This window comes from Choloepus didactylus, chromosome 7, assembly GCF_015220235.1.
Source record: "Choloepus didactylus isolate mChoDid1 chromosome 7, mChoDid1.pri, whole genome shotgun sequence".
Lineage (NCBI taxonomy): Eukaryota > Metazoa > Chordata > Mammalia > Pilosa > Megalonychidae > Choloepus > Choloepus didactylus.
The window spans coordinates 154,190,081-154,216,219 of record NC_051313.1 but is presented as its reverse complement, the minus strand read 5'-3'; the positions used below and the strand labels follow the sequence as shown (position 1 = coordinate 154,216,219).

General features: G+C 36.4%; 1 protein-coding gene across 3 annotated transcripts in view; it reads right to left on the bottom strand.

Moving 5' to 3' along the window:
- Positions 1-1,497: 1,497 nt before the first annotated feature.
- EXOC2 (exocyst complex component 2) overlaps positions 1,498-26,139 on the bottom strand; it is a 249,277-nt gene continuing 224,635 nt past the window's right edge. For all 3 annotated transcript variants that reach the window (XM_037844489.1, XM_037844490.1, XM_037844491.1), the window contains 5 exons: positions 14,586-14,641; positions 12,366-12,488; positions 7,790-7,851; positions 5,536-5,595; positions 1,498-3,303 (listed from right to left, as the gene is read on the bottom strand). In XM_037844489.1, the coding sequence (XP_037700417.1) occupies positions 3,210-3,303; positions 5,536-5,595; positions 7,790-7,851; positions 12,366-12,488; positions 14,586-14,641 (395 nt within the window). In that variant the 3' untranslated portion in view covers positions 1,498-3,209. The remainder of the gene's footprint in view (positions 3,304-5,535; positions 5,596-7,789; positions 7,852-12,365; positions 12,489-14,585; positions 14,642-26,139) is intronic.

The following is a 26,139-nucleotide window of genomic DNA, read 5'->3' as shown; positions in this document are numbered from 1 at the left end:
AACCCAGATACTGTTCATAAACTATTTATTATTTTTTATTTATAATCTGGCCAGGTACAAACAGGCATTTCAGTGATACATATGGTAAAACCAAATAAAAATTATGGGTGAATAGAAAATGAAATAACATCAGTACACAAAATGCCTGGTGACCCTAAAATAAAAAATACGCAACTAGCATTTACTTCAAACTTAAAATTGTTAAAACTGCAGCTTTAATTGAGGTGGTATATTTTCTTTCTATCAAAATATTTCAGTTTTCAGAGCAGTTTATAAATCCACATAAAAATCTTTACAATAGTATTGCTAGATAAATGTTTAATGATAAAAATAGATGTAAATTTCAGTCTATAAAGTTATGTATAATTTTAAAGCATATATTAAAATATATTTGACTTTAAGAAACTTAATCTTGATTTAAAAACTGGTTGAAATTTTTAACTTTTCAAAAAACACACTTATACTACTGTTATGCTATTAATAGCAGAATAATCCACAGCCCACGATCCAAAAAGAAACACGTATCACCACCTTGTACCAAATCCAGGATTAAAACTTAATCTTTTCTATTCATTCCTTTAAGAAAACTGCATGCAGGAAAGACAAAGAAAGGAGAGTTTTGCCTGTTTTGCAATGCCCAAATCATTTCTAGAACATGCCATGTCCACAGTACACTGATAAAGAAATTTTCAATAAAACCAAATTAGTTTCTAGTATTCCTGTTGCATTTAAAGTGAGGAAGATGCAGCTAACTCACAAGAAGGCACACTGACCCACATAAACATGAATGTGTTAAAACCAAGATGCAGCCTGAGCACTGAAGACACCTTTGCACTTCTTAATACTTTTTCTCAGCCTTTCTCTTCTTGCTGCAAGTCATTGTCAGCCCCTCTGCTTCCTTCTACCTTATGTCATACTCTTCCAACTTCTCTTAACGACTTAAATTCTTCAGCAACTGAAGTAGGTCTTGAAACCCCCATTTCTTCTAAGAAGTGCCCCTTAACTTAGAAAATTATTCCTTGAACCCCCTCATTTGGGTGTGGGGCTTCTATGCCATTTGTCCTCCATTCTCTGGCCCAATAAAGCACTTAGTTTTCCTATGTTGATTAAAGTTTGTTATCCTCTGGCATTTATGGGCTTTGCTTGATATGTGTTCCTGGTGGGTGGAGAGCAGAAAGCATGGTCAACTGGGAGAAAAAACTGTGCAGTCACTGGGTTAATGAGATATGAAGCCTGACAACTAGGAGTTTGAACACTGATCTGGCAGCCGCGTACCAGCCTTGTGATCTTAGATAAGTCACTAACCTCTCTCTAAGCCCCAATTTCCTTATGTGTGAAATGGACATACTACTGACCCAGTTATAAGGTTGTCATAAGGTTGTTTAAAGGATTAAATGAGATAATTTAGTACAATGTCTTGCACATAGTAAGTCTCGAACAAATAGGAGAATTAGCAGGACATCTGGCAAATGCTTTCCGACAGTGATTAGACAAAAATAAAGCCAAATTTAAGTATTTATTTTGAGTGTTTAAACTAGACATATAAAAAGTTACAGTTAATGGAAATATGTTAAACTAAAGATGCTTAGGGGAAAAAGTTAACTAAATTAAATCTTACACTGAAGACAGCTTCTTTATTGGCTGAATCCCCTGTAATAGATATTTAAAATAATGCATACATTCAGGATTGCAGATTTGTAATTTAGTTCATAGTCACGTTAGATTACAATGGTTAGCATGCTTAGGAGAGACAATATTCCCTGTATTGCTTAATATGCTTTATGAACCACATTTGCACAAGATTATAAACTTTCACTTCCAGCTACTATGATTCCCCCACTATACACTAAATGAATGAAGACAACAGCATTTACTTCCTTCAAACAATGGACACTGTATATGGCTACACTGTGCTCTAAAATTCCTTGTAATATTAAAAACATTAATCCCCTTGAAAAAGGGGATTCTCTGACACCCACAGAAAATCTTGGAGTCCTTGACAAGTAGACTACAAAGAGAGAAATTACTCAAATTTCTGATGCAAATGGTGTGATAAGGTTAGGTGGGGGGAGTGCCCTTTCAAAGAGGTCATGGTGACCTGAACCTATTCCAGTAAACGAAGTCACCAGTGAATGTAGGACAAACATACAAGGCTCCATCTGCAGCTTTTACTGCCTGGCAACTGAGGAGCTTTCTTTGCATCTTCAGAAAACACAGGCTGTTGCCAGACCAGCATTCTTTCGGCTACTGAGCAAGTCACTCAGAGAGAGAGTAAGAAGTGTTAGAAAATCAGCTGCTGGAGGGAAAGCAGCCAACTGATAAGGGAGGTGCAGCAGTAATGGGAGCGTAAGCCATGAAAGGCCAGGCTTGGCTGTAGGACATATGAAGATCGCAGCTACTGCCAATAAAGCTTATCGATATCACTTAGCACCAGGTATGCAAATGCAGTGACAGGATGTGCAGGTCCCCAGGGACAAGCATACACATCCATGACAATGAAGTGACAAAAGTCTAATTAAGAAGTGAATTGAGAACAAAAAAAGCTATGCTGAAGAAGGTGCTTAATGTTCAACACTGTGAAAAATAAAAATTAGACAACAAAATGCAAAGTTAATTCATGGACATCTGGAAAACAAATAATCTACCCCAAATATGACATTTTATTCAGGTTGCAAATTTTTCCAAAACCTCACTTGAATTAAGTGATTTACAGTAATTTGCATGAGACAGATTTTAAGTGCAGCCATACAGTTTAGAACAGATGTGTAAATTAACAACTTTCCAAATTTCTTATTAGTCTTTTCATGTGTTTTGGAAGCTGCTGAAACAAAAAGTCCAGAAGTTGAGACAATGAGAAATGCTTTGTCACAGAGGGCACGCCGTCTCAAAATACTCCCTGATAAAGTGACCCTTCCTGCATTAGTCTCCACACGACAGATAGCTAAGATATAACACACTGTAAGAGGTGCTGCAGTCATGCTGGACCTAATCCAATAAAGATGACTAAGCAAGTACTGCCAGGGCATTTCAAATAAGGTCATTTTGGTTAAAAGAAAACATACATCAACATCTTTTTAAGCTACCAATTCAGAAAAAAAAGAACAATCGCAAACACAATGCTTTATACACCAAATACTTTAAGGGCATTCAAGAAGGTTAACAGTTTTATTACTTGTTATCTTTCCAGACTGCCCTTATTTTGCATATTTTTATGTTTTCATCATGGTTGAAGAAGCAGCCTGGAAGCAGGCAAGTTGCAAGTGCATACTGCTCTTGAACTTGTTCAGAAGCTCTTCCAGTGACCTGTAGGGAGGAGACCAGATTTTACATCCTGACAGCATGAAGGTTGCCTAGCAACAGAGGAAAACAGTGAGCCAGCTACCCAGCTTTGACTTGTGCCTGCTGTTTTTAGAAGGTAGCTGAAAAGTTATTATTTATGGATTCTTAACCTAGTAAGAGAAATAAATAAATCAAAGAAGTCAAGGTTATTTATATACAAAAATCTCTCTCCTGTCCCTTATTCCCGTATTAATTAGGTTCCTCCTTAAAAGAGACTGTTTCAATTCACTTAAAAAATTTATATTCACTAAAATTCACTCCTTTTGGAGTACAGTTCTATGAATGTTGACAAACATAGAGCTGTGAAACAACCACCACAATCAAGATACAGAACAGTCCATCACCCCCAAAACTTTCCTTGTGCTGCCCCATGTAGTCAACCCCTCCCTGTTTCCCCAACAACCTTTGATCTATTTTCAGTTCCTCTAATTTTGCAATTTTGTCTTTAACAAATACTGGAGAGTGGTGAACTAAAGTAGTGAATTAAGCACCCAACGAATCAGTTAGTTCTAACTACATGAGGAAAATCATTCTACTACCTGATTTTTCAATTTGTTTCCTCAACTAGTATGATCTATTTATATAATTTTAGAGCCAGAAGGGATCTTAAGAGTTCATTTGATTCAGTGAAGCAAACAAGACCCGGGCTGTAACTATCTTGACATGAGTTGTCTCAAGATAAAAGATTGCATATGGTTAATGTCTGAGCAATTATTTTTTTGTGGACCTACTATGTGCCAGGCATGGCACCTTGAAAGAAATTATAAGCCCTACATATTGCCCTACTGGTGGTGGGTTCAAGAGTTATTTCACAGTTCAACACTGGTCAGTATTAAATCTTAAATAGAGCCCTTACCCAGGACTATTTCATGGGGGTCTGTGTTCTTGACTCCAAAACGTACTAGCCTTTTGAGTCATGTTTTACATGTTAAAAATAATAGTAATTGTTTTAACCTTTTATCATATTTATTTTAAAGAAATGAACAAAGACTGGAACCAATTCAGATAGACATTGAAATTTAGTGAGAGGAGGAGAAGTAGAAAAACAGAAGAAATGGTTGTAGTTGTGGGCATGACTGGTGTGTCCATCCATTTGTTCATTTAGGAACACCCTCAAGGAATGATACTAGGAACATAAAACATAAAAAACTTGCTCTTCAAAACTCGGTCCAAACCTTAATTTCCACAGGGTACTGTCATCCCATGAACCCCATCCCCAAAGTCATTTCTCTCCCCTCTGAGTTTCCACAACATTTATCATGGCTGTTGGACTGATTTAGTGCAAACCTGGAACAGCCTGACACTTATGTTAACTATCTTTTTGACAGGTATATTTGTTATTTGTCCAACTAGACTACTAGCTCCTTGAGGACTCAGATTACAGCTTACATTTCTTGTGCCATACCCAGAATCCAGCACAGTGCTTTTCCAAGAGTAAGGGTGACATAAATACTTGTTTGTTGGTTGAACAGCCAAGTGTAAAGGTAGATGGACCTTGGTTACTGCTGATGAGGGAGTAAAGATTTATAATGTGATTTAGTTGAGGGTAGGCTGGACATTTAAGAAGTTTGGTGACCTAGGTTTTTTCTCAGCCCAGAATTTCGGTTTAGCAGCAGTGAGTGGTGAAGTTCAAACTTAGGCTATCAGTAAATGTATAGTAATGAATTACATACAATTTATTATGGCTTATCAGTAAATGTAGCAGTAATAAAATATATACAACTTTATTATGTTTAATACACACAAATCTACTCTTAAAAAACACAAATGTTGTTTTACATGCTGAGCTACTCAAAGAAAAAAAAATCTCTGAATCCTGCATTTTACTATGATGTTCTCTTTTACATTTCCCTAAATATTATCTTCTTAAAATACAAGCAGATAATATAGCTTATTGTGTGAGTCAAATTTAAATAAGCATTCTTACAACTTTTCCTATATTAGTCACTTAAGCAAGAGAAGAGGTAATTTCTCTAACTACCATAACCCAGAGGAAAGGTTTCATTTTAGTGTCACTTGACTGGGTGCCAAGCAAGGTAGAGTTAACATAATGCATGATATTAAGGGCTATTAAGAAATACTCAGCCTTAAATCCAAATCATTAAAAAACAAAGAAAAAGAAAAATGGTACTTGTAGGTAATAAAATTGTGTTCAACACACCTAATTGGAGCCTCAGAATAAAACACAGAACTTACTTTTTATCTGCACCACTTGAGAGCTGAGGCAGGGCTTCCAAAGCTTGTTTAAAACTAGACCTAGAACATAAGTATTAGCATTTAAACAGAAGCATTTCATAGTTCTAAAGAAATTCAGAGGATCATTAAAAAATTCATAAGTATATCTCAAATATACAATAATCAAAAGGAACCAGTGAAGCAAGGGGAAATACAAGAAAAAGTAAAAGTGAAAAACGTAGAAAAGGTAAAAGTAAAAGTGAGGGTAGTTACCAGATGGAGGCTTTGTAGGAGTAAGGTCAGAAAAACCAAACTAGGAAATGAAACATTACTGTGAGTGGCTATAGGAGCAACTGATGAGAAAGGATGCGACTCACCACAGGTAAGAGAGGAATGTGGGGATGCTGGATTAAAAAGAGCCTTTCTTTTCAAAAAAGAACAGGCTCTAGACAAAACAACTAGAAAGAAAGCGAGGGAATTAAGTGGAAGTAAGGATGATCTTGTGAAAGATTACACAAATAGGGCCATTCATAGAATCGATATCTATAGGGACTGATTTATAGTCAATATCTTAGAATAATCTAACATAGTCTTTTGATCTTATATTTAAAATTTGCAGGAAAACAGAGAGATGTGTAGACACTGAAAAAAATCCACCATTCATTCTTTACATGAAAAAGGAAAGGGAATGAACTCAAAATCACTCTTGCAGGTGCAAATAACCAGGAACACTGCTGAACCAAATGAAAAGCATCTTAGGGGAGATTGTTTACTAATAACTTGTCCCGTTCACCAAGGAACAGCTAAGAACTAGACATACAAAGGGCCCACACATTCTTTTTCTTTTAGGACTGCATGACTGGGGTGAAAAAATATGTAATTATTCAGGACTTTAAAATGGTCTGTGATTTTGTATTACAAAAATATCCTTATCAGTTTACCAGGAAATACAGTTTTGAGTGTTTCTCCAACTAGGGGCAGTTGTCACAGCAACATAGAGAGAGAATGAGAAGTTCCCAGAGGAAACATCCATTATTTCTGGTGGGGCTGTGGTGTTGGCACAGTATTAAGTTGGCACTCCTCTTTACTGACATGGAGGGAAGGCACATGCCACCGTCCTCACCATCATCATGCTTCTTGTATATTTCCCAGTCAATCAAAAGAAATGTGATGCTGTTGTCCTTTATTTCTATATTAATGATGATAATGATGATGACGATGACAGGATATCATCCATCATCTGTAGCAAACTGAGAGTTTAGAAAGTGACTTTAAGCATTTTCTTATTGAATCCCCCAAAGACTTTGCCTAGAAAGTATTGTTATTATCTTCCTTGTACAGATGGGAATTTAGGCTCAGAAAAGTTAGATAAGTGGGAATGAGCAGATAGGCACTCACACAAAGGACATATACACATCAAATGTGGACAGGTGCTTTCTCTCTGTTATACAGCACTTCGCACAGGAATATGATGGCTCGGAAAAGATGTGGTTAACAGGGGAGACATCTAGAAAATGGTGAGGCTTGATGAACAAGAATAAGACTGTAACTTCATTTGGAAAGGAAAAAACTTTCAAAGTCTTCTCAGTTGTAAAGGATGAGAGAAGAAAGACGGCTTAAGCCATGTTGTCCAATGCTGGAAGCGAATGGATATGCATGTTGGACATCGTATTGACCTAGTACTTGGCTTCTGAGTCCCCTTAACAATACCACCCAGTAATTCCTAGGGAATAATGGAGTAGATCATTTTGTAGAGGTAAGTAATTAGTGCTGTTTCAGTTCACCTACTAATAATTTCTATGGTAGGAAATCCTGACTTTCATTCAAAACAGCTAAAATTTATCATCAAATTTCCACTACAAAATTTCACAGACAAACCACAAGGTTTCCTCTTGTGCTGATATTTACACATTTGAATTGTCCTTCATAGTCTGCTATGGATAGATTAAGACATGATTCTCATTTTCTCCTTTTCTAGGAAGTATGTAATGCTCTGCTATGTCATTTATGAGACCATGATTTATCAGTAGTAAATGAAAAACAAAATTATATTAAACCCCTTTCCCTTTATATTGTGCTACAAAGAAGTGGAATTCTTGGCTTACTGCAGATGTATACTTTTTAACTAAAAAAACTGATCAAATATAAACTTTATCACATCAGAAAGGTATGAACATTTACTCTGATCAATTATCACTACAAAGGATTTTAAACAATCATAAATGAAATTTACTTTCAGTAAAGCATTATAGAACAAGAACATTTAGGATCTTACTTGCTTTCAGGAGTCAGGTAAACGGCCACTGTATCCCTTAATGCACAGATTTCAAGCCTCGCCTAAAGATGAGAAAAGGACAAAAGTGACAACAGGGAAATTCTTCAATCATTAAATATGAGTAAGAGATGAGGTAGAGTGGTCTTTAGCCTGAGCACAAGGACTAACTTGGCAGGAGACCTCAGACATCTAAGTTCAACAAAGTGTCTATTACCTCCACCAGGTTGACTAATAGTTAGGAACAGACTTTCTAAAATGGTCCAAAGAAATTGGCTATGATAAAATTTCCTTTTACTGAAAATTAATTTGCAGTCAAGTTATGTACATGACTGTGTCAAGGAAGGGCACTAGATAGCTTGCTATGAAATGATTTTCCAGTAAACTGTATTTACTATCTAACTAGTTGATTTTTCTCTGAAAACTCTGAACTCTGAAATACTGCCCTGAACAATTTCCCTCCCCCACATATTTAAGGAAGCAGGTTGGTTAATTACCTCACTCCTATGACTGTTCTGGCACAGACTCCAATCTCAAAAGCTAACCTCAAGCTCTTTTGATCCAACACAATCCCTATCAAAATCACAACTGGCTTTTTGTAGAAACTGACAGGTTGATCCTAAAATTCACATGGAAATTCCAGGGATTTAAGATTTCCAAAACAATCTTGAAAAAAGAATAACACTGCTGTAGGCCGCACACTTTCCACTTTCAGACTTCCGCCGAAGCTACAGCAATCAAGTCTGAGTGGCACTGTCATGACGATGGACACATGGGTCAATGGAACAGAATCGAGAGTCCAGAAATAAATCCTCACATTCACGGTCAGCTGATTTTCAACAAGTGTGCCAAGGCAACTCAATAAGGAAAAAACAGTCTTTTCGACAAACGATGCAGGGACAGCTGGATATACACATGCAGAAGGATGAAGTTGGATCCTTTCCTTAACACAAAAATTAACTCAGAATGGATCACAGACCTTCATGTAAGAGATGAAACTCTAAAAGTCTTACAAGAAAACATACAAATAAATCTTTGGGCTAGGCAAACAACAAAGACACAAGCAATACACGCAAAAAAGAGATAAATTGGGTATCATCAAAATTAAAAACTTCTCTGTTGCAAAGTATACCATCAAAAAGTGAAAAACAACTCTAGAATGGGACAAAAACTGCGCAAATCAAATTATCTCCTAAGGGACTTGTATTCAGAATATCTAAAAAACATTACAAGTCAATAATAAAAAAATAAATAATCCAATTTAAAAATAGGGAAAGGATCTGAACTGACATTTCACCAAAGAAGATATATAAATGGCTGATAAAACATGAAAAGATACTCAACATCATTAGCCAGTTGGGAAATACAAATCCAAACCACAATGAAACACCACTTCACACCCACTAGCATGGCTACTATTAAGAAAATGGAAGATCACAAGTACTGGTGAGGATGCAGAAAAACTGGACTCCTCATATATCACTGTTGTTGACATAAAATGATCCAGCCACTTCCGTAAACAGATTAAGCAGCTCCTCAAAAGGTGAAACATAGAGTTACTACCACACGACCCCACAATTCCATGTTGGTTATCTACCTAAGAGAGACGAAAACTTAGGTCCACACAAAAAGTTGCACATGAATATTCACAAAAGCATTATTCACATTAACCCACCCACCGAGGAATGGATAGATATTATCAGGCAATAAAAAAGAATGAAGTGAATGAAGTGCTCATATGTGCTACAACATGGATGAACACTGAAAATATACCAAATGAAAGCATGGGGCTTCTTTTTGGGGTGAAAAGAATGTTACTAAAATTGTGGGGTTGGTTGCACAAGTCTGTGAATATACTATAAATCAGTGACTTGTATACTGTAAATAGATGAATTGCAAAGTATATGAATTATATCTGTACAAAACTATTGAGAAACAAAAGCCGACCTAAAGCTTTTGGTTCTTATATTTAGGTCTTTGATAGGATTTGAGTTAATTTTTGTATGTGGTCTGAGATGGGGCTCTATCTTCATTCTTTTGCTTATGGATATCCAGTTTTCCCAGCACCATGTGTTGAAGAGACTATTCTTTCCCCACTGAGTGGACTTGGCATCCTTGTAAAAAATCAATTGGCCCCTCAATTCAGTAATTTGTCAGCATTTCTAAATTTAGAGCCATAAAACTATAATTATTTCTGGCAAAAGAAACCACACAAAAACAAAAATCAATTGGCCAAAGATGTGAGCTCTCTCTGAACTCCCAATTTGCTTCCACTGGTCTCTAGGTCTGTCCTTGTGCCAGTACCATACTGTTTTGATTACTGTAGATTTGTAATCTACAGTATTTAAAATCTGGAAGTAAGTCCTCTAACTTTTTCAAGATGGTTTTGAATATTCAGGGCCCCTTACCCTTCCATATGAATTTGATGATTGGCTTTTCCATTTCTGCAAAGACAACTGTTGAATTTTCATTGGGATTGTATTGAATCTATAAGTCATTTTGGATTGTATTGACACGTTAACAGCATTAATGTCTCCCATTCTTGAGCATAGAATATCTTTCCATTTACTCAGTTCTTTAACTTCTTTCACTAATGCTTTGTAGTTTTCTCTGTACAAGTCCTTTACATCCTTGGTTAAATTATTTCTAGATATTTCATTTTTTTAGTTGCTATTGTAAATAGAATTGTTTTCTTGATTTCCTTTTTGGATTGTTCACTGCTGGTGTACAGAAACACCACTGATTTTTATGTATTGATTTTATACCCCACCACTTTGCTGAATTCATTTATTAGCTCTAGTAGCTTTTTGTGTGTATTCTTCAGGATTTTCTCTATATAGGACCATGTCATCTGTAAGAGAAAAGTTTCATCTTTTCCTTTCCAATTTGGATGCCTCGTTTCCTTTTTCTTGCTCAACTGCTCTGGCTAGAACTTCCAGAACAATTAAAATTGAGTTTTTCAGTCAGACTAGACACATTTCAAGTACTCCATGGCCATATGTTGCTAGTGGCTACTGAATTGATGATGCAGATATACATTACCACAGAAAGTTCCATCGGACAGTGTTCCTTAGGGATTACAATACGTCTTTATTTTGCAGAGCCCTCTTACAGTTAACGTACCACTTCATGTAAAATTTAGAAATTTTGCAACTGTATTTATCTATTTTATGCTTTATGCTATAGTTGTCTTATGTTTTACATTTACATGTATTATAAATCCCACAAGGCAGTATTATAATTGTTGGTTTACAGGGCACATGTATTTTTTTTTTTTTTTAAATTGAGAAGAAAAAAGTCTTTCACATTTACCCACATATTTACATTTCTGATGTTCTTTCTCCCTGAAGGTCTGTTTCCATCTGGTACCATTACCCTTCAGCCTGAAGAATGTCTTTCAGCATTACTCGTAGTTCAAAAATGTGCTGCTGAGCTTTCCTATCCATTGATTTATTATGTATAATATTCTCTTTTACATCACTGAATATTGCTGCTTTAAAATCCTTGTTTCTTAATTCCACCGATTGGGTCATCTCAAGGATGGCCTCAGTTGACTGTCTTTTCTATTGAAAATCTGTCATACTTTCCTGTTTTGTTTTGTCCATATCAATTATGTTTGGATTGTATCCTGGACATTCTGGATGTTATGTTGTAGAGACTCTGGATTATATACTATACCTCTGAAGAAGGCTGATTTTTGTTTGTTTATTTTAGCAAGCAATTAACTTATTTGGACTCAAACTGAAAATTTTTATCTCTTGGGCAGTAGTTCAATTCTTGCTTTAGTTCTTTTAGCTTTAGCTGGGCTGGATGGAATAGAATTTCACCACGTGTATGTAATGCCAAGCAGAGATTCTGGCAGAGTGGATATAAAGAATTTGTGGCTCTTCCTATCTCCTCGCTGGGATACTCCCCTCACTTGCTAACAGTTGTGATTGACCTGGACCCTATTCTGCAAACCAGAAAGATAGCAGGTTTTCTATTGGAGTTCTAGGCAGTCTGCCTTAAAGCTAAAATCCATAAAAAGTAGGGAACTCACCTAAGTGCCATTTCCTCCAGAATGTGTCGATTAATGATCATCCTCCAATGCTTCAGTGTTGGTCTTTTATATATTATTCAAAGTTTACATTTGCTATTTGTGGGGGAGGTTTTGCCTAAGAGCTTCCTCACCTGGAGGAAGTAGAGCTGCCAATGCTTTTAAAAATACACTCATCATGCTCCCAAGACATGGAAAGAGCACAGCAAGGAGGTCACTCTCCAATATCCCTGCACACCTCGGCTCCTTCCAGCTGGGTTACAGGCATACAAGGACCATCTGGTTTACAGAAGTTATACTTGTTACTGTAATTATGTAATTTAAATAATTAGTACATGAACTGATAAAATGAGTGCAAAGAGACAGTTATTTGTTGTTTCTATGCAAGCTGCATTTAATGCTTTGCAAAGACTTATAGATCTCCAGTCCACAGATCCATTAAAAAGAAGTCTGTCTGTACATCATAAAATTGATGGATAAAAATATATCTTTATTTTTTAAATGAAAACAGAAGCTCAACATGGAGTTGAATGGTTTTGGTACCTGTAATGCTCCATTTTTGCTGAATGACGAAACACACTGCATCAGTCGACTTAGCTCTTCAGAAACAGCTTCCACCACCTTGGTTAGTACCCGTGGCACCAATTCTTTGGAAATAGTAAACACCTGATTGAAAGTTTAAAATAAGAAGAAATTATACATCATGAGGCTTTTTCCTGATTCGAATTTGTTTAAAACAAAGAATGCAGAAAACAAAATAACTCACAGGTCTTCCAAGTTGTATTTTTTATATAAAATTATGAATGAAAGGAAGAGAAAGAATTACATTGAAATCATATTCACTGATTCCCAACAAAAAATAATTCTCTTAAAAATATGATATTTTGAAAGGTATTGTTTTGAAAGGTATTGTTGATGTTGACAAACTAAAAATAGTTTTGAAGCTTTCTTCTTCCTCTTGCCTTTTTCACAAGGAAGAAATAAGATTTCTAAAGAGGAAACTATAGAAATAAACTGGGTCAAACTCTCCTTAGAAGATAAGCAATATAATGTTCATACTGGGTTCAGTTGTATTGGACGACAGGGTTCCTAATTTTACTATTTGTTGTATTGAAATAAATTTCACTTCAATGACATGAAACATCATTTTTAAACTTAAAAGCTTGATACCTTCAAACTAAGAGTTATATTTGGAAATTTAGTGAAACGTTTTACTCACTTGATTTAGAAATTAAATTATTTTAACTATTTTCTTTTTAGCTTTTCCTTTTTTTTCAGATTGAGTCACTAGTATTAAATCTTTGGGTCAACCCAAATAAAACTCAAATGTTCAAGACGACTTTTGGCAGGTTAAGATCATGTGGGAAATAGCAAATGGCAAATATTATGATTGAAATTCTACTTTCAGTCACTGGGCTAAACTAAAAGGGGCTAGAAAAGCCTAATGTTTATAAATAATCTCATGGCTATTGAAAATGGACATTAATCAAAGCTATCTCATTAAAGCACCATCACTAAAAATGCCCATGTATTTCTTAGTTCCTCTGACTGCCACCTGTTCACCTACTACAGAAATGCTTTTACCAAGTATGACTTAATTTTATACTCAAGTTTTATAGGAAGTTAACTTAAGAATAACAATTTTATGTCTCAGATAAAATCATGGTTGAACATACATTACCGATTATAAAAAGATCTACATTATAAATACCAGAGCTAAATTATACAAAAAATTTCCTTCCATAGAGAAATTTATATGCTTCCTTTTTTCTAAGAAGTGAAACTGTAACATATACTATATTTCTCTTTCTGCTCTCGTTGCTTTAAACTTAGAGCCAAGTTCAGGAACATTTTCTTTGTTTTCTTTGTCACTGTTTGGCTTTAGCTTAGTTACCCATATTTCTTTTCTTTTATCTTGAAGCCTTCAGATGACTTTTGGATGTAGGGGAGTAGTTTAAACCTAAATACACCTATTTTAGAGGCACACATCTTACGAAGCACTCAGATAACAGTGAAAATATGTAGTGACAACTGCTTTGCCCTGCCCCTTTCATCTGGTCACCATCAGTCTAGGACCCACAGCAGCCTTCAAATCCTGGCCGAGCAGTGAGGAAGGGACTGTGAAATTACTGAGTGACATCAGGAAGCTGTTGTGGTCACCCTGGTGGTCACTGCGGTCCCTGCTTTCGACCTTCCCCAGAAGAGTCCTCCTCACGAGGATGCTAACTAAGGACGATGTGAAGCTTATGATGATGATGATGCTTCAAGTGAGGGTGGGCACCTACATGAACCTAAGTCAACCACTGATAGGAAATCCTACCGCTGCTTCCTAATTTCAGCATGCTCTCAAGTTTATGTTTCTAACCAGTTTTTTGGAATCCCAACCACAACATGAGACCACATGGTAGCAGGAGAAAGATACCAATGTGTAAGTGTATACTAGCTGAAGAGGTTAATAAATTTTCCACAATATGGGATTTAACATTCTTTAAAGGGAAAAAAACATCTTTTCTATCTCTTTTCTCTTAGCCTTTCAAGTAGTAATGAATTTAGTTTTAATTTTGAGAAAATACATACAGTTTCAGAGAAAGACCCTCATACTTAAAAAAATCAAACATAGAAACACATAAAAGTAGAGCTGTGTTTTATTTACACACAAGATATATTCTGCAGGGAAAAAAAGACCACCATAAAAACTATCAAATTTGCCTCTTTTTTTCAGTTACCCACATTTCTTCTTAGGAACATCTAATGATAGCTTACCTCTGCATGCACTGCAATTATATTCACCAACGCTTCTTTTAGATAGTTTCTGACACCTGAAATCAAGATGGGGAGGAAAAAAGGCATTTAATGGGAAAGCAAACTACCCCTCTCCCCTGCTAGCATGACTACTTGAGAGTTCATAGAAGGAGAAACAGAAAGTAACACTACTACCGTCTATTTCCGTTTGAGAACCAAATGGTGAAAAGACTATTTTCTTGCATGTCAAAAAAAAAAAAAAGGTTAAATTAAGAGTTTTCTTTCACTGCTTTTCATTTCTGTCACTGTTAATGCTTTCATTATATAACTGTTGGTCAGTCTGCCTCAAAATTGAAATTTAAAATTGTCTTTCAATTTTCTTCTTACATATATATAGTTAATAAATAATACACAAGACAAAAGGATATTAATAAACCTTACAAAAACACATTAAATATATATTATAACATAGTATTTCCAAAGGCACAAGTCAAATTACACAGAATGACTATTTTGATCTTAAGAAACTGCATTTAGGAGAAACTTCTGACAACATCACACTGAATCAGATGCTGTAAAGAAAGTTAAAGATTGGACAAAATAAAAGATTTCAGCATGATATGTGACTGATGTGTGTTATTTCACTTGGAAGCAGGTACACATAAGATTTAAGAGTGCAGAGGTATGAAGTAAGATCTGATATCAAACCCCAGTGTCACCACCTTGTAGCTGTGACTTTTGGCAAGAGAACCGTGAGCCTCAGTTTCCTCGTCTATGAGTTGAGTATAACAGCAGCACTAACCTTGCAGGGCTGTGGTGAGCTAGAGGAAGTAGTGCATGGAATGGGTCCCAGTAGTCATGGTGCTCATTAACAGCTTACATTATCATTATTTTTGCAAGGAAAAAAATTTGAAAACAAAACGCTGTCCGGTTGTAACTCCAAAACAATTACTTTCATTTGGAGTGGGATTGTATTTCAGGATGTCTTTGAGAGTTGAGTACACACTGATAATTTGTTCTCTATGGTACACAGAAAATTCTGTATTATAAAACCATGGATGTTGGTGTGGATGCTAAGGAGAATCTTCTCCCATAATGTCATTCAAGTTACTGATTATTTAGGAAAACTGGGACAGAAACCAAGAACTATAACAAACTTTTTGAATTGGCATTTGCAGATTCTAAACATATAACTTTTGATTATAGCTTTTTCTGTCATATGCTATGGTGTACTTTTTCTTCAGAGGAGCTAGTTTCATATATACATTTCTTTAAGGTAGGAAGATCCAGGTGTTATTAATCTATTTTGCTAATGGAATAATTGAGAAAGCTGAGTGAAGAGTAATTAAATATAATCCAGAAATTCATTCACTCTTCCTGGGGAAAAGGATAAATACAAGGTAAGAAGCTTTATCTGGGAGGTAGGAGGACAGGACTTAAGGAGCCCACTGTTAGTGAAAGTGAAATAAACTAACTTGTACCCAAGATCAGAAAAGCTTTCTTCTCACCAGAGGAGAGTTGAGCTGCAAGAAGGGCTCCCTGACTGTTTGCCTATGGAGGGCAGGGCAGGCGGGAGCCCCGGCTGGGACCCTGGGGACAGACCCCTCCTCACTGTCGCTCCCTGGCACTTCTGCCAAGTGTGAGGGGAGCGCCGCATGGAGGCTGTGGTTCAAGAGTTTATGATTACCGAGCTGAAGTCTAGAACCTTTAAACTGCACTCTTGTGGAAGACTAGCTCAAACAGTTACTGTAAAACATGCAGTTACATAAATATGAGCACACTATTAGCTGGTGATGCTCCAAGGAACTAAGGTGTCAGAAGTACAAGTCTCTGACCTCACTGAAAGCCACGGCCCTGCCAATGCTACTGGAAGAACAGATGTCAGGAGCTGGGGTTCTTACAATATTCTAGCAACGTGACTGGAAATGTGAGCTTTTTAAAATGTAAAACAGAACAATGGGTTTCCAGGGTGCTGACTAAAAAGCAGAAAATTAAACTTAGAATGAGGACAGTGTCACATGCTTAGTGACAGTGTGCTGTAAGATCAACTCCCACTGTGACCCCAACAGGAAAAACATTTTCTGGTAAAGCCCCCCAGCTAAGCATTACTAACCAAACACCTTGAAAAAGAGATCAATCTAAATTTCCCAATAAAATTCTCAAGACAAACCTGTGAACATTAAGAATAAAAACAGACGAGATTTCCAACCCAAAGAACCCTAGTTCTGGAAAAAAAACAAAACAAAAGTTTTCTATTTTAGGTTGGCCACAGGTTTCACGCAGATAATGTATTGGAAGGAGCAAATGGCCTTAACCTTTGACAAGAAAACTGTGTGTTTCTTGGAGATTTTTTTTTTTTTCTTTAATGAGTAGGAAATAAAAAAAGGGAAATAATTGCTTTTTTTTTTCTTTCACAAAACAACAAGCAACTGTTTTAAAAAATAAGTGGTGTTCTTAGGCTTTAAGGTATTGGAATAGCTAGAAGTAAATACCTGAAACTACCAAACTCCAACCCAGCAGTCTGGACTCCTGAAGACAATTATATAATAATGTAGATTACAAGGGGTGACAGTGTGATTGTGAAGACCTTGTGGATCACACCCCCTTTATCTAGTGTATGGATGAGTGGAGGAATGGGGATAAAAACTGAAGGACAAATGGGGTGGGATGGGGGGATGATTTGGGTGTTTTTTTTCACTTTTATTTTTTATTCTTGTTCTGGTTCTTTCTGATGTAAGGAAAATGTTCAGAGATAGATTATGGTGATGAACGCATAACTATGTTATCATACTGTGGACAGTGGATTGTATATCATGGATGATTGTATGGTGTGTGAATGTATTTCAATAAAACTGAATTTAATAAAAAAAAAAATAAAATAAGTGGTGACATTGGAAAAAGAGAAGGGGAAAAGTTTGTGGTCCTAGGATGAGAAGAAATAGAGACCCCAGTCAAACCACAAGTTAGGTCAGTAAGGGTTCAAAGAGATAACATTAAATTTAAAATATCTGAAAAATGCAGGCCAGCTCAAGGCTGAATTCCAAGAAATACCATGATAACCTCTGAAAACAAAGTGTATGATGGTTTTATTACTTAACAACAAAAACGTAAAAATATATAAATCGATTATTTGCCTGTCTTCAGAAAGGTACCCAATGTGTTAAACAACACAATTACATATTTTTTATTGCTTACTGGGCTGAAATGGTTTAGTTCTTAAGGAATGGCTAAAAGTTGTAAATGATGGTAAAACTTTTAACAACTAAATGCATCAGTGGTCTGTAGATATATACATATTCTTTTCTTCAGGACCTAATGTCCAACTACCTCTGATAAGTGCTTAGCAGTGTCCACCATGTAGTAGAATCTCAGTAATTTTATGTTAAATGAATGAATAGTTCATATGCACTAAGTCGTACACAGCAAATATGTGCAGGATGGCTAATGAAAGGGTTTTATATTGTAAAAGAAAAATCTTTGTACTCTGATTTAAAATAATGATTTGCTCTTTGTTTTGTAAATTCTTAAATGATTAAGGATTAAAATTTGGGTAAGGGTGGAAAAAGTAAGGGCAAACGGTCTCAAGACTAGAAAGTGTTAATGTCTGGGGAATGAGGTTTAAAGACTTATAAACATGAAATTGATAAGATCTTTGTGGTCTTCCTAGTTTAAGAATTTCAATTCCTTTCTGTCTTCACTCCACAGCCAGTTATCAGCCTACAGAGAAACAAATGGAAACCCAGCCTCCCGCCTCCAGCCTCCAGCCTGTATTCATTCAGGGATCCCAAATGAGACTGAAGAATGCGTTTTTAAAAAACTAAATTCTGAAAAACCACCCAGTTTGGGCCTGTTGAGTTTTCTGCTCAAAATCCAACTGTGGGAGGATGTCAGCTCTTTCAAAAGTCTGAACCCAAAGAAGTCTGCCCCGGTTACAGGGTGCTGGTGATAGTCTTGCTAGCTCCCCATGGTACTGAGACCAAACAACCCCCAGCACACAAAGCCAGCAAACGCAGTGATTTGGTATTTTCTGACTGGGAGAAGGAAATTATGCGGAAATTATGCCAACACTCAGAGTGGAGAGAGAAAAGATTTGGGATTTGGGGAAATGTGAATTAGGGTCTTCCCTGTGATTTAAGTGACCGCAGAGCTAAACTTGGCTGCCTTTTTCTCAACTGGAAAGGGCTGGATGCAGAAAGCAGTAGTAAGGAAGTAGTATGAATGCTGAGAAAGATCTTGAAGCTATTAGAGAAAAACAGTATATGCATTTTGTTATCAAAGTAGCTGAGTCCCCCAAGTAGATGGCAGAATAAGGAATGAGTTGAAAAGAACCTTTATCATGGCACTTTATCAAGACTGATCAAGGGACCTTGTAGATAATTTTTGTGAGATATGTTCTTTGTCTTCCCACCACATTTTACTTTAATTTTAACAATATTAATGTCAACGATTGGTAATTTTTTTTAAGTTCACAGAGGTGAGAGAAAGAATACTCAATGTAGAATCAAAAGACTTGGGATGTAAATTCTGGCTTACCTATATACTAATTATAAGCCCTTGGTCAAATCAGCTCACCTTTCACACAAGTGCCTACTTGGCAAAAAGCAGAGATAACATCTGTTTGGTTAAGAAAGCTGATACGAAAATAAAATGTAATAGGATGTTTATACCCTCATCCCCCAAATATTCACTGTGTATCTATTATGTGCTAGGCACCACCAGGTGGTAGTTAGGCAAAAGTGAGCAAAACTGATATGACTCTGCTCTAATAGTGATAAAGATCATTTTGTAAACTATACAGCTATGTCCATATTTTAGGTGTTTTATTTTATTTTTTTTATAAAGACATAAATAGTGGATAAAAGGCATGATGACTAGAAAAAAAGCATGGATTTCTCTTTCTGAAATACATGGTGTGCAAGTTTGGACCATGCAATCTTGTCACTCACTGTCACCTAGTTGCAGCATACCCACTTGTAGGCTAAGTTCTTTTGAGGGTACGAGGGATCTCTTAGCAGTTGAATGTGACTGTAAGAATATAACAGCAGCAAAAGATCCAGATACAATATTAAATGCTACAGGATGTGCTATAATGTGCTATAATTAGAAAGATTTGTCTTTGACAATATTCTTATTTTGTTGGTTTCACACAGAGTTCTTTGGAAGTTTAGTAGAACTATTTTGTCATATGTTTTTGCACTGGCTTAAAAAAGAAAGGCCAAACATCACATCCTCGTGATGGCTGGGGAAGGCCTCACTAACTTGGTGACATTTGAGCAAAGACCTGAAGGAAGAGGGCCATGTAAATACCAGGCAGAATTAGAGTCTGACCTTAAATACTCATGTTTCTTACTAATCAGTGACCTCAGGGCAAGTTTCTGAACTTCTCTGATTCATACTTTGCCATTTATAAAACAGAGATAAGATTTATTAAGTGAAAAAATATTTGAAGAGGTTGACAACCCATTGGCCAAACAACAGGTGGAGGCTATGGTTATTGGCACCCATCACCGACGGCTCTGCCTTGCATGTACCCTCAGCACTGCACAGGAGCAGTGTTCTCATAGGAGCACACATTTATTTTTGTGACAATTTGATTACTATCTCTCTTCCCTACTGAACTGCAAACAGCATGGGGTAGGGATCATTACTGACTTTCCTCCTTGTATCCCCACTACCTATCACAGTGGCTGGCACATAGTAGATGCTCAAAACTATTTCTTGAATGAATGGATAAAAGAGGGGCAAGACCATGTCTGTCTTACTTAGTACTAAGTTCCCAGGGCTTGGCCTGCTGAAATAAATTGATAAGTGAATGAATGAGTGTATACATACATCAGAAAAAAATTAAATATATGCAGGATTCTATAATGCCTGCTGTCAAAAGATACTTGAGCTATCTACTAAAGATGTAATTGCTTGAGTTAATGTGAGAGGGACATAATCCCTGGAAAAACACATAACTTTTACTTCTCATGGGATTTAAGAAACAAGGACTGTCTTTTTGAAAGTGCCAGGATCCATCTGAATAATACAATTTGAATCAAGAAAGCATATAGTAGGATATTGCTGAGGTTAAATAGATTTGCCTTCTAAATATGCTGTCTTTTTCTTTTTTTAATTCATTTTTATTGAGATATATTCACATATCATGCAGTCATACAAAACAAAGTGTATATTCAATTGTTTACAGTATCATTATATAGTTGTCCATTAACAAAATTAATTTTTGACATTTTCATTACTACACACACAAAAATAATAAGAATAAAAATTAAAAAGAACAATTAAAGTAAAAAAGAACACTGGGTGCCTTTTTTCCTTCTCCCATTTTTCTACTCATCCGTCCATAAACTAGACAACGCTATATTTTTCTATATACTTTTTCTACACTTAAAATAAATATTCCAAATAATGAATCTTTAAATATTTCCTGAAATCTCATTGTGTGCTAGATTCTTAGGAACATGCCCAAGTTATTAGAATAAAAACTTAGAGAGAGGAGAGAACTATGCATACAGTGAACTCTCAATAAATGTATTAGGAAACCCAGGTTTTACTTTCAGCTCCAACAGTAGCTACTGGGTAATAAAATGCCATATTTATGGAACAGACACTATTAGGTTGGCAGCGTGCATGGGAAAAGAAAACAACTGATTTACTTTTTGGAGTCAGAGATAAATGCTACATTACTATGAGGGGTAATAAGTGTTGTTTTTAAAAGGTTCACCCTAGATAAACCCCCACAACTTTCCATGTTATTTGAGCATGGGAATGAGAAACAGCTTCTAAGTATTTACATCTCTCCTCTGCTCTCTGAGTATGAAATCAGAATGTGTCATGAAATCTGACCAAAAAAGTGTCCCCACCCACACAGTACCAATGTAGAATATCACTTAGCAATTAACCTGGTAGCCAATGTGGAAATTCCCCATGGAGAAAACAAAGCTCCTCTCAATTTGTAGGCTTCTTCTCGTAAGGGGGTCTTCCTGTAAATCAACCTGTGTTACACAACACCTCCAACAAGAGCCTTTTTTTCCATACATCAAAATGGAAAAGAAGCCATTCTGGGGGGTTAGACTTGTCAGTTTATTCTTTTTAAATTAGGTACAGGACACTTGAATTGAATGATGACATGCTGGACACTCCTCCAGGCCCTGGGGGTACAGGAGGGTCACGAAAAGCCATTAACGTGGGCTGATACTGAGTTCAATAAAACAGGGATCATTACACATACAGGTGAGAGCCTTCCATCATCTCTAGAAGAGCAAAAGAAAGCAATGACATGGAATAAAAGAGTTCAGGCTATAATAAATCCCACGCCAGCAAATAGAGGGTAAAGGTGCGTGTTTGCTGACAATGCTCAGCATCATTTGTGAAAAACAATCTCCTTATGTGTTAAAAGGATGTTAGTGCCCGTATTTTGACAATCTCGTGAGAATAAAACCTAGCGACATCTTCTAACAGATCTGCACAGGTGTGTACTGGAATGACTACCGTTGACAGTTTGCTCTGTATTCTTCCAGATCTTTTCCTATGAATAGAGCTTATTTTTCCTAAAAAATGAGATTATACTACATATTCTCTTCTTAAAACTGGCTTACTTCATCCTGTAATATATCACAAACATTCTTCCATGCCAATGCAAACAGATCTACCTTATAATTTTTGATGGATGCACCTTAATTACACGACCATTCACTTACTGCTGGATGGTTAGATTGCTTTTAAGTTTTTGCCACTGCAAATAATGCTGTAGTGAACTGCTATTTATATAGATCTTTGTATTCTCACAGAATAATTTGTGTGAGATATCTTTTGAGAAGTGGAAGTGCTGAGTCAAAAAGTTTTTAGTTTTGATGGATTCTGCCAAGTTGTCACTCAAAAGGCCATAAAAAATTATTCCCACTTTTTCATGCCTTTATTTCTTGAACTTGGATTCTATGATTATAAAGATAATAATACACTGAGTCTATTCTATATATTTAGACTCTTCCATTCGACTATGATAGTCTATTTTAAAACATTCTTTAATAGCTATTTGAGAAAACTTTTTAAATTAAAATACTAAAATTTAATATTAAGCAAAATACAAAGGTCAGGAAATTTACTAAAAGTTACACAAGACTTATACTTAATCTGACTGAAGAGAGAAAGAAAGAACACTATTTAATTACAGAAAACAACTGTGATACAATTGAGCTTATACCAAGAATGAAAACTTTTCCATGAGGCATTTCCTGTCATGACTGGACAGACGGCTCCTCTAAAAGCAGACTGATTTCAAGGTACTCTGCCTAAGGTTGTTTTGAAACATGATACTTTTCAGTCGATACTAAAAGAAATCAAACTCTGGAAACTCTGGAAATACTACCTACTTTATAAACCACATTTCCTGTTTTTAACTCCTATGCCCTTAAATCAGTTATCAGTCCTCCTCTACTGGTAAAAATAGATCGAAAAATACTATAAATATCCCACAATGTACTTTTTTTTGGGTCAAACTGAAACACTACATTAAAGATCTCTGAGGTATTTTTAATAAAGAAAATTATTCAATTATACTATGAAGATACATTATAGAAATTACTGCTCATAAAAAAGAGAAGGAAAAAAAAAAAAAAAAAAAGGAAAAGGTAACCAGAAACAATATTTGCAGAACAGATAGAAAGTCCTCATGTTCTGCAAGGAAAGTAGCTTTGACTTGAATAGGAACAGGGGTTTCTGTTCCAGCTCTTCAAGCTTTAGTGCACTCATTTCCAAATCAGTAGATGCCTGTTGTCACATAACGGGTTGCTACAGTGAACAGCTGAGGGAAGGAAAGCAGTCATATAACTGCCTCCCCCTTCTATTTTTCTCAAGCCCGTCCTGCATTGCGACATTGATGAGCATGCAATACGGGTGGGAGGTACGACTCGGGTGGGCGTTCTGGCTCCGGCCCGCGCTGTGGTCTGACCGGCTCCGCAGTGGCAATCGGCACTGAGGTACCGGTCCAAACGATGGCAGTGCGGACCCATTGCAGCATGGACCGGCACGGCAGTGGGGACCAGCACCGCAGCACCAATCGGCCCGGAGGTACCGGTTCGGACCCAACGCAGCGCAGGCTGGCGATCAGATGCTGATATGCACCGGGGTCCTGCATACACAAGGTGCAGATGAACGGGCTCAGACTCGACAGCCTTCTACTTTGTTTTCCTAGAATTTCTTTTTTTCCCCTTTAATCAATGTGCTCTCTTGGCTTTTAAACTGAGTAGGAAAGCTCACTCTCTTGAAAATAGAAAACATCTCCAGTAGTGAAAATAATAGTAAAAAGATCTCATGGCTTATTTTTGCTATCTGTAAGAAAGGATTTATATACATCAGTTCAGAATCCATAAAACTTCATGGGGAAACAGCTTTCAAGACTCAAATGAGGACAAGTGAAACATAACCTTCCTCCGATTTCAAAAGCTTTTCTGCTGTGTGTAATAGACCATGAATTATACTAATATAAAATATTATGGAACAGTTTGTATGCTCATCATAGAATATCTGTTTCATTATTCATAAACTTGATACCCTGAATTTCAGTCTTCAAGATAGAAAGCTCATTAAATTAACATTAATTGATAAATCAAACTCATTTGTTTCAACTTAGTCTTTTGGCAGAAAATTTTTTCTTTCATTAGAAAGCAGCTTCAATTTGAAAAGTGAAAGTGACGAGGAAATAGGATTCCTTCTGTATATGCAAATGAATGTATTTGTTTTACATTGTGAGGCATTACTTCTGGACATAATATTTCAAAATGGGTTTTCAAAATTGCAGGAAGTTTTTTTTTTTTTTTTCATAATCCTAAGAATGATTTCAATTAAATCAAAACCATGGAGTGCTTTGTGAGAGGCGGAGCTGAGGCCTGAGGACTCTGGAGCCAAGTGACTGTGAGAGCCTGCCCCCACCCCAAGTGGATGATCTTGGCACGAATGGGCCAGATATCAGCAGCTTAAAACAACAGAAACTGTATTTCTTGCTCATACAGCCTGTGCGGCATGGGTCAGAAGGGGTTCTGATCCTTGTGGCCGCTAAGGCAACCTACCTAGGTGGACAGAGCCTACCTTAACACAGGCTTCCATGGTTACAGAAGCAGGGAAAGAAGAGCCAGAAGAAGCATAAGCCAGTTCTCACAACTTCTGGCTGGAAGTGATTATGCTACCTCCACACAATGTTTCATTGCCAAAGGCAGCCCAGTGGGTGGGGTGGGATAATCCTCTCCCAGGGAGAAAAGACAGACTTTGGTGGACAGTAATATAATCCACTATGATTATTTCTAAAATAGCTTTTAATATAAACGTAAAAAAAGCATTTTGAATTGAAACTACAATTTGAAAGGCTGTGATTCTAAGTTCATTTTATTGTGATACTTGGATTCAATGGACCCAATAACTGAAAAAGAACTACACAAAGATACGTGGATACATAAGAGAGGCCTAGTTGGCTGCACTTTCCTAAATCATTATACTCTGTTGCTAAGATTTCTAGTTTGCAGATATGAGTTTTTCCCTCTTTTGAAACGGAGCATAACTTACATAAAGTACATAAGTCTTAAGTATTATAAGTATTTTGTATTTGTAGACACACATGGCCACCACCCAGATTGAAGCACAGAATATTATTTCCAGCACCCTAGCAGGCTTTTCTGTACTCCTTCCCAGTTGATGCCCTACCCAAAAGGTATCATCACCATAGATTAGTTGAGCTTGCTTTCATATAAATGAAACCCACAAAATCATACTTTTCTCTTGTACCTGGCTTCTTCCTCTCAAAATTAGGTTGGCAAGAACTGTTTGTACTGCTACAGGTAGGAGAGTTTGGTCCTTCTCATTACTAAACAGAATCCAACTTTATGACTATACCAAGATTTGTTCATCCATTCTACTGCTGATGGACGTTTGACTTGTTTCCAATTTTTAGCTACTTAAAATAGAGCTGCTGCAACCATTCTTGTTCATTTTTTGTGGTCATATGCTGGGATGGAACTGGGTTGTTGAAAATATGCATAATTCCCTTTAGTGGGCACTGCCAGTTTTCCAATGGGGGAGAAGAGCTGGACTGCATGCCCCTCAAAAAGCACTTTACAGATAACTTGGTTCATGGATACGGGCCCACATGTCCAAAATTAGTACCTGCACTAGTTCAAAAAAAAAAAAAAAAGAGCTTGCCATATCTTTATTCCTTTAGGAGAAAATAAAAAGCCATAGCATCCCCCCAGCCCCCAAAAGGAGGAAAAAACATCCAAAAACATATACCAATTTTTCTTTTTATTTGTACAACCCAAATGTAGAACGCAAGAATATTATTTCCTTTCATACCCATCATATTTAAAGTCCCTAATGGTGGCCTTTTGTGATTTCATAAACCTATTATTAAAGCCCTTCAATACACACACTTCCTAAAAGTGATATGCATCCTATGTATGATTCTTAAAGCCCTTGTTACTGTAATCATAGCCTGTCACACCATTTGCAACAAGAAATGACAGCAATTTCAAAAATGAAACGGGTTTTTCAAATATATTATATTTATGAATTTACTCTGGTTGCC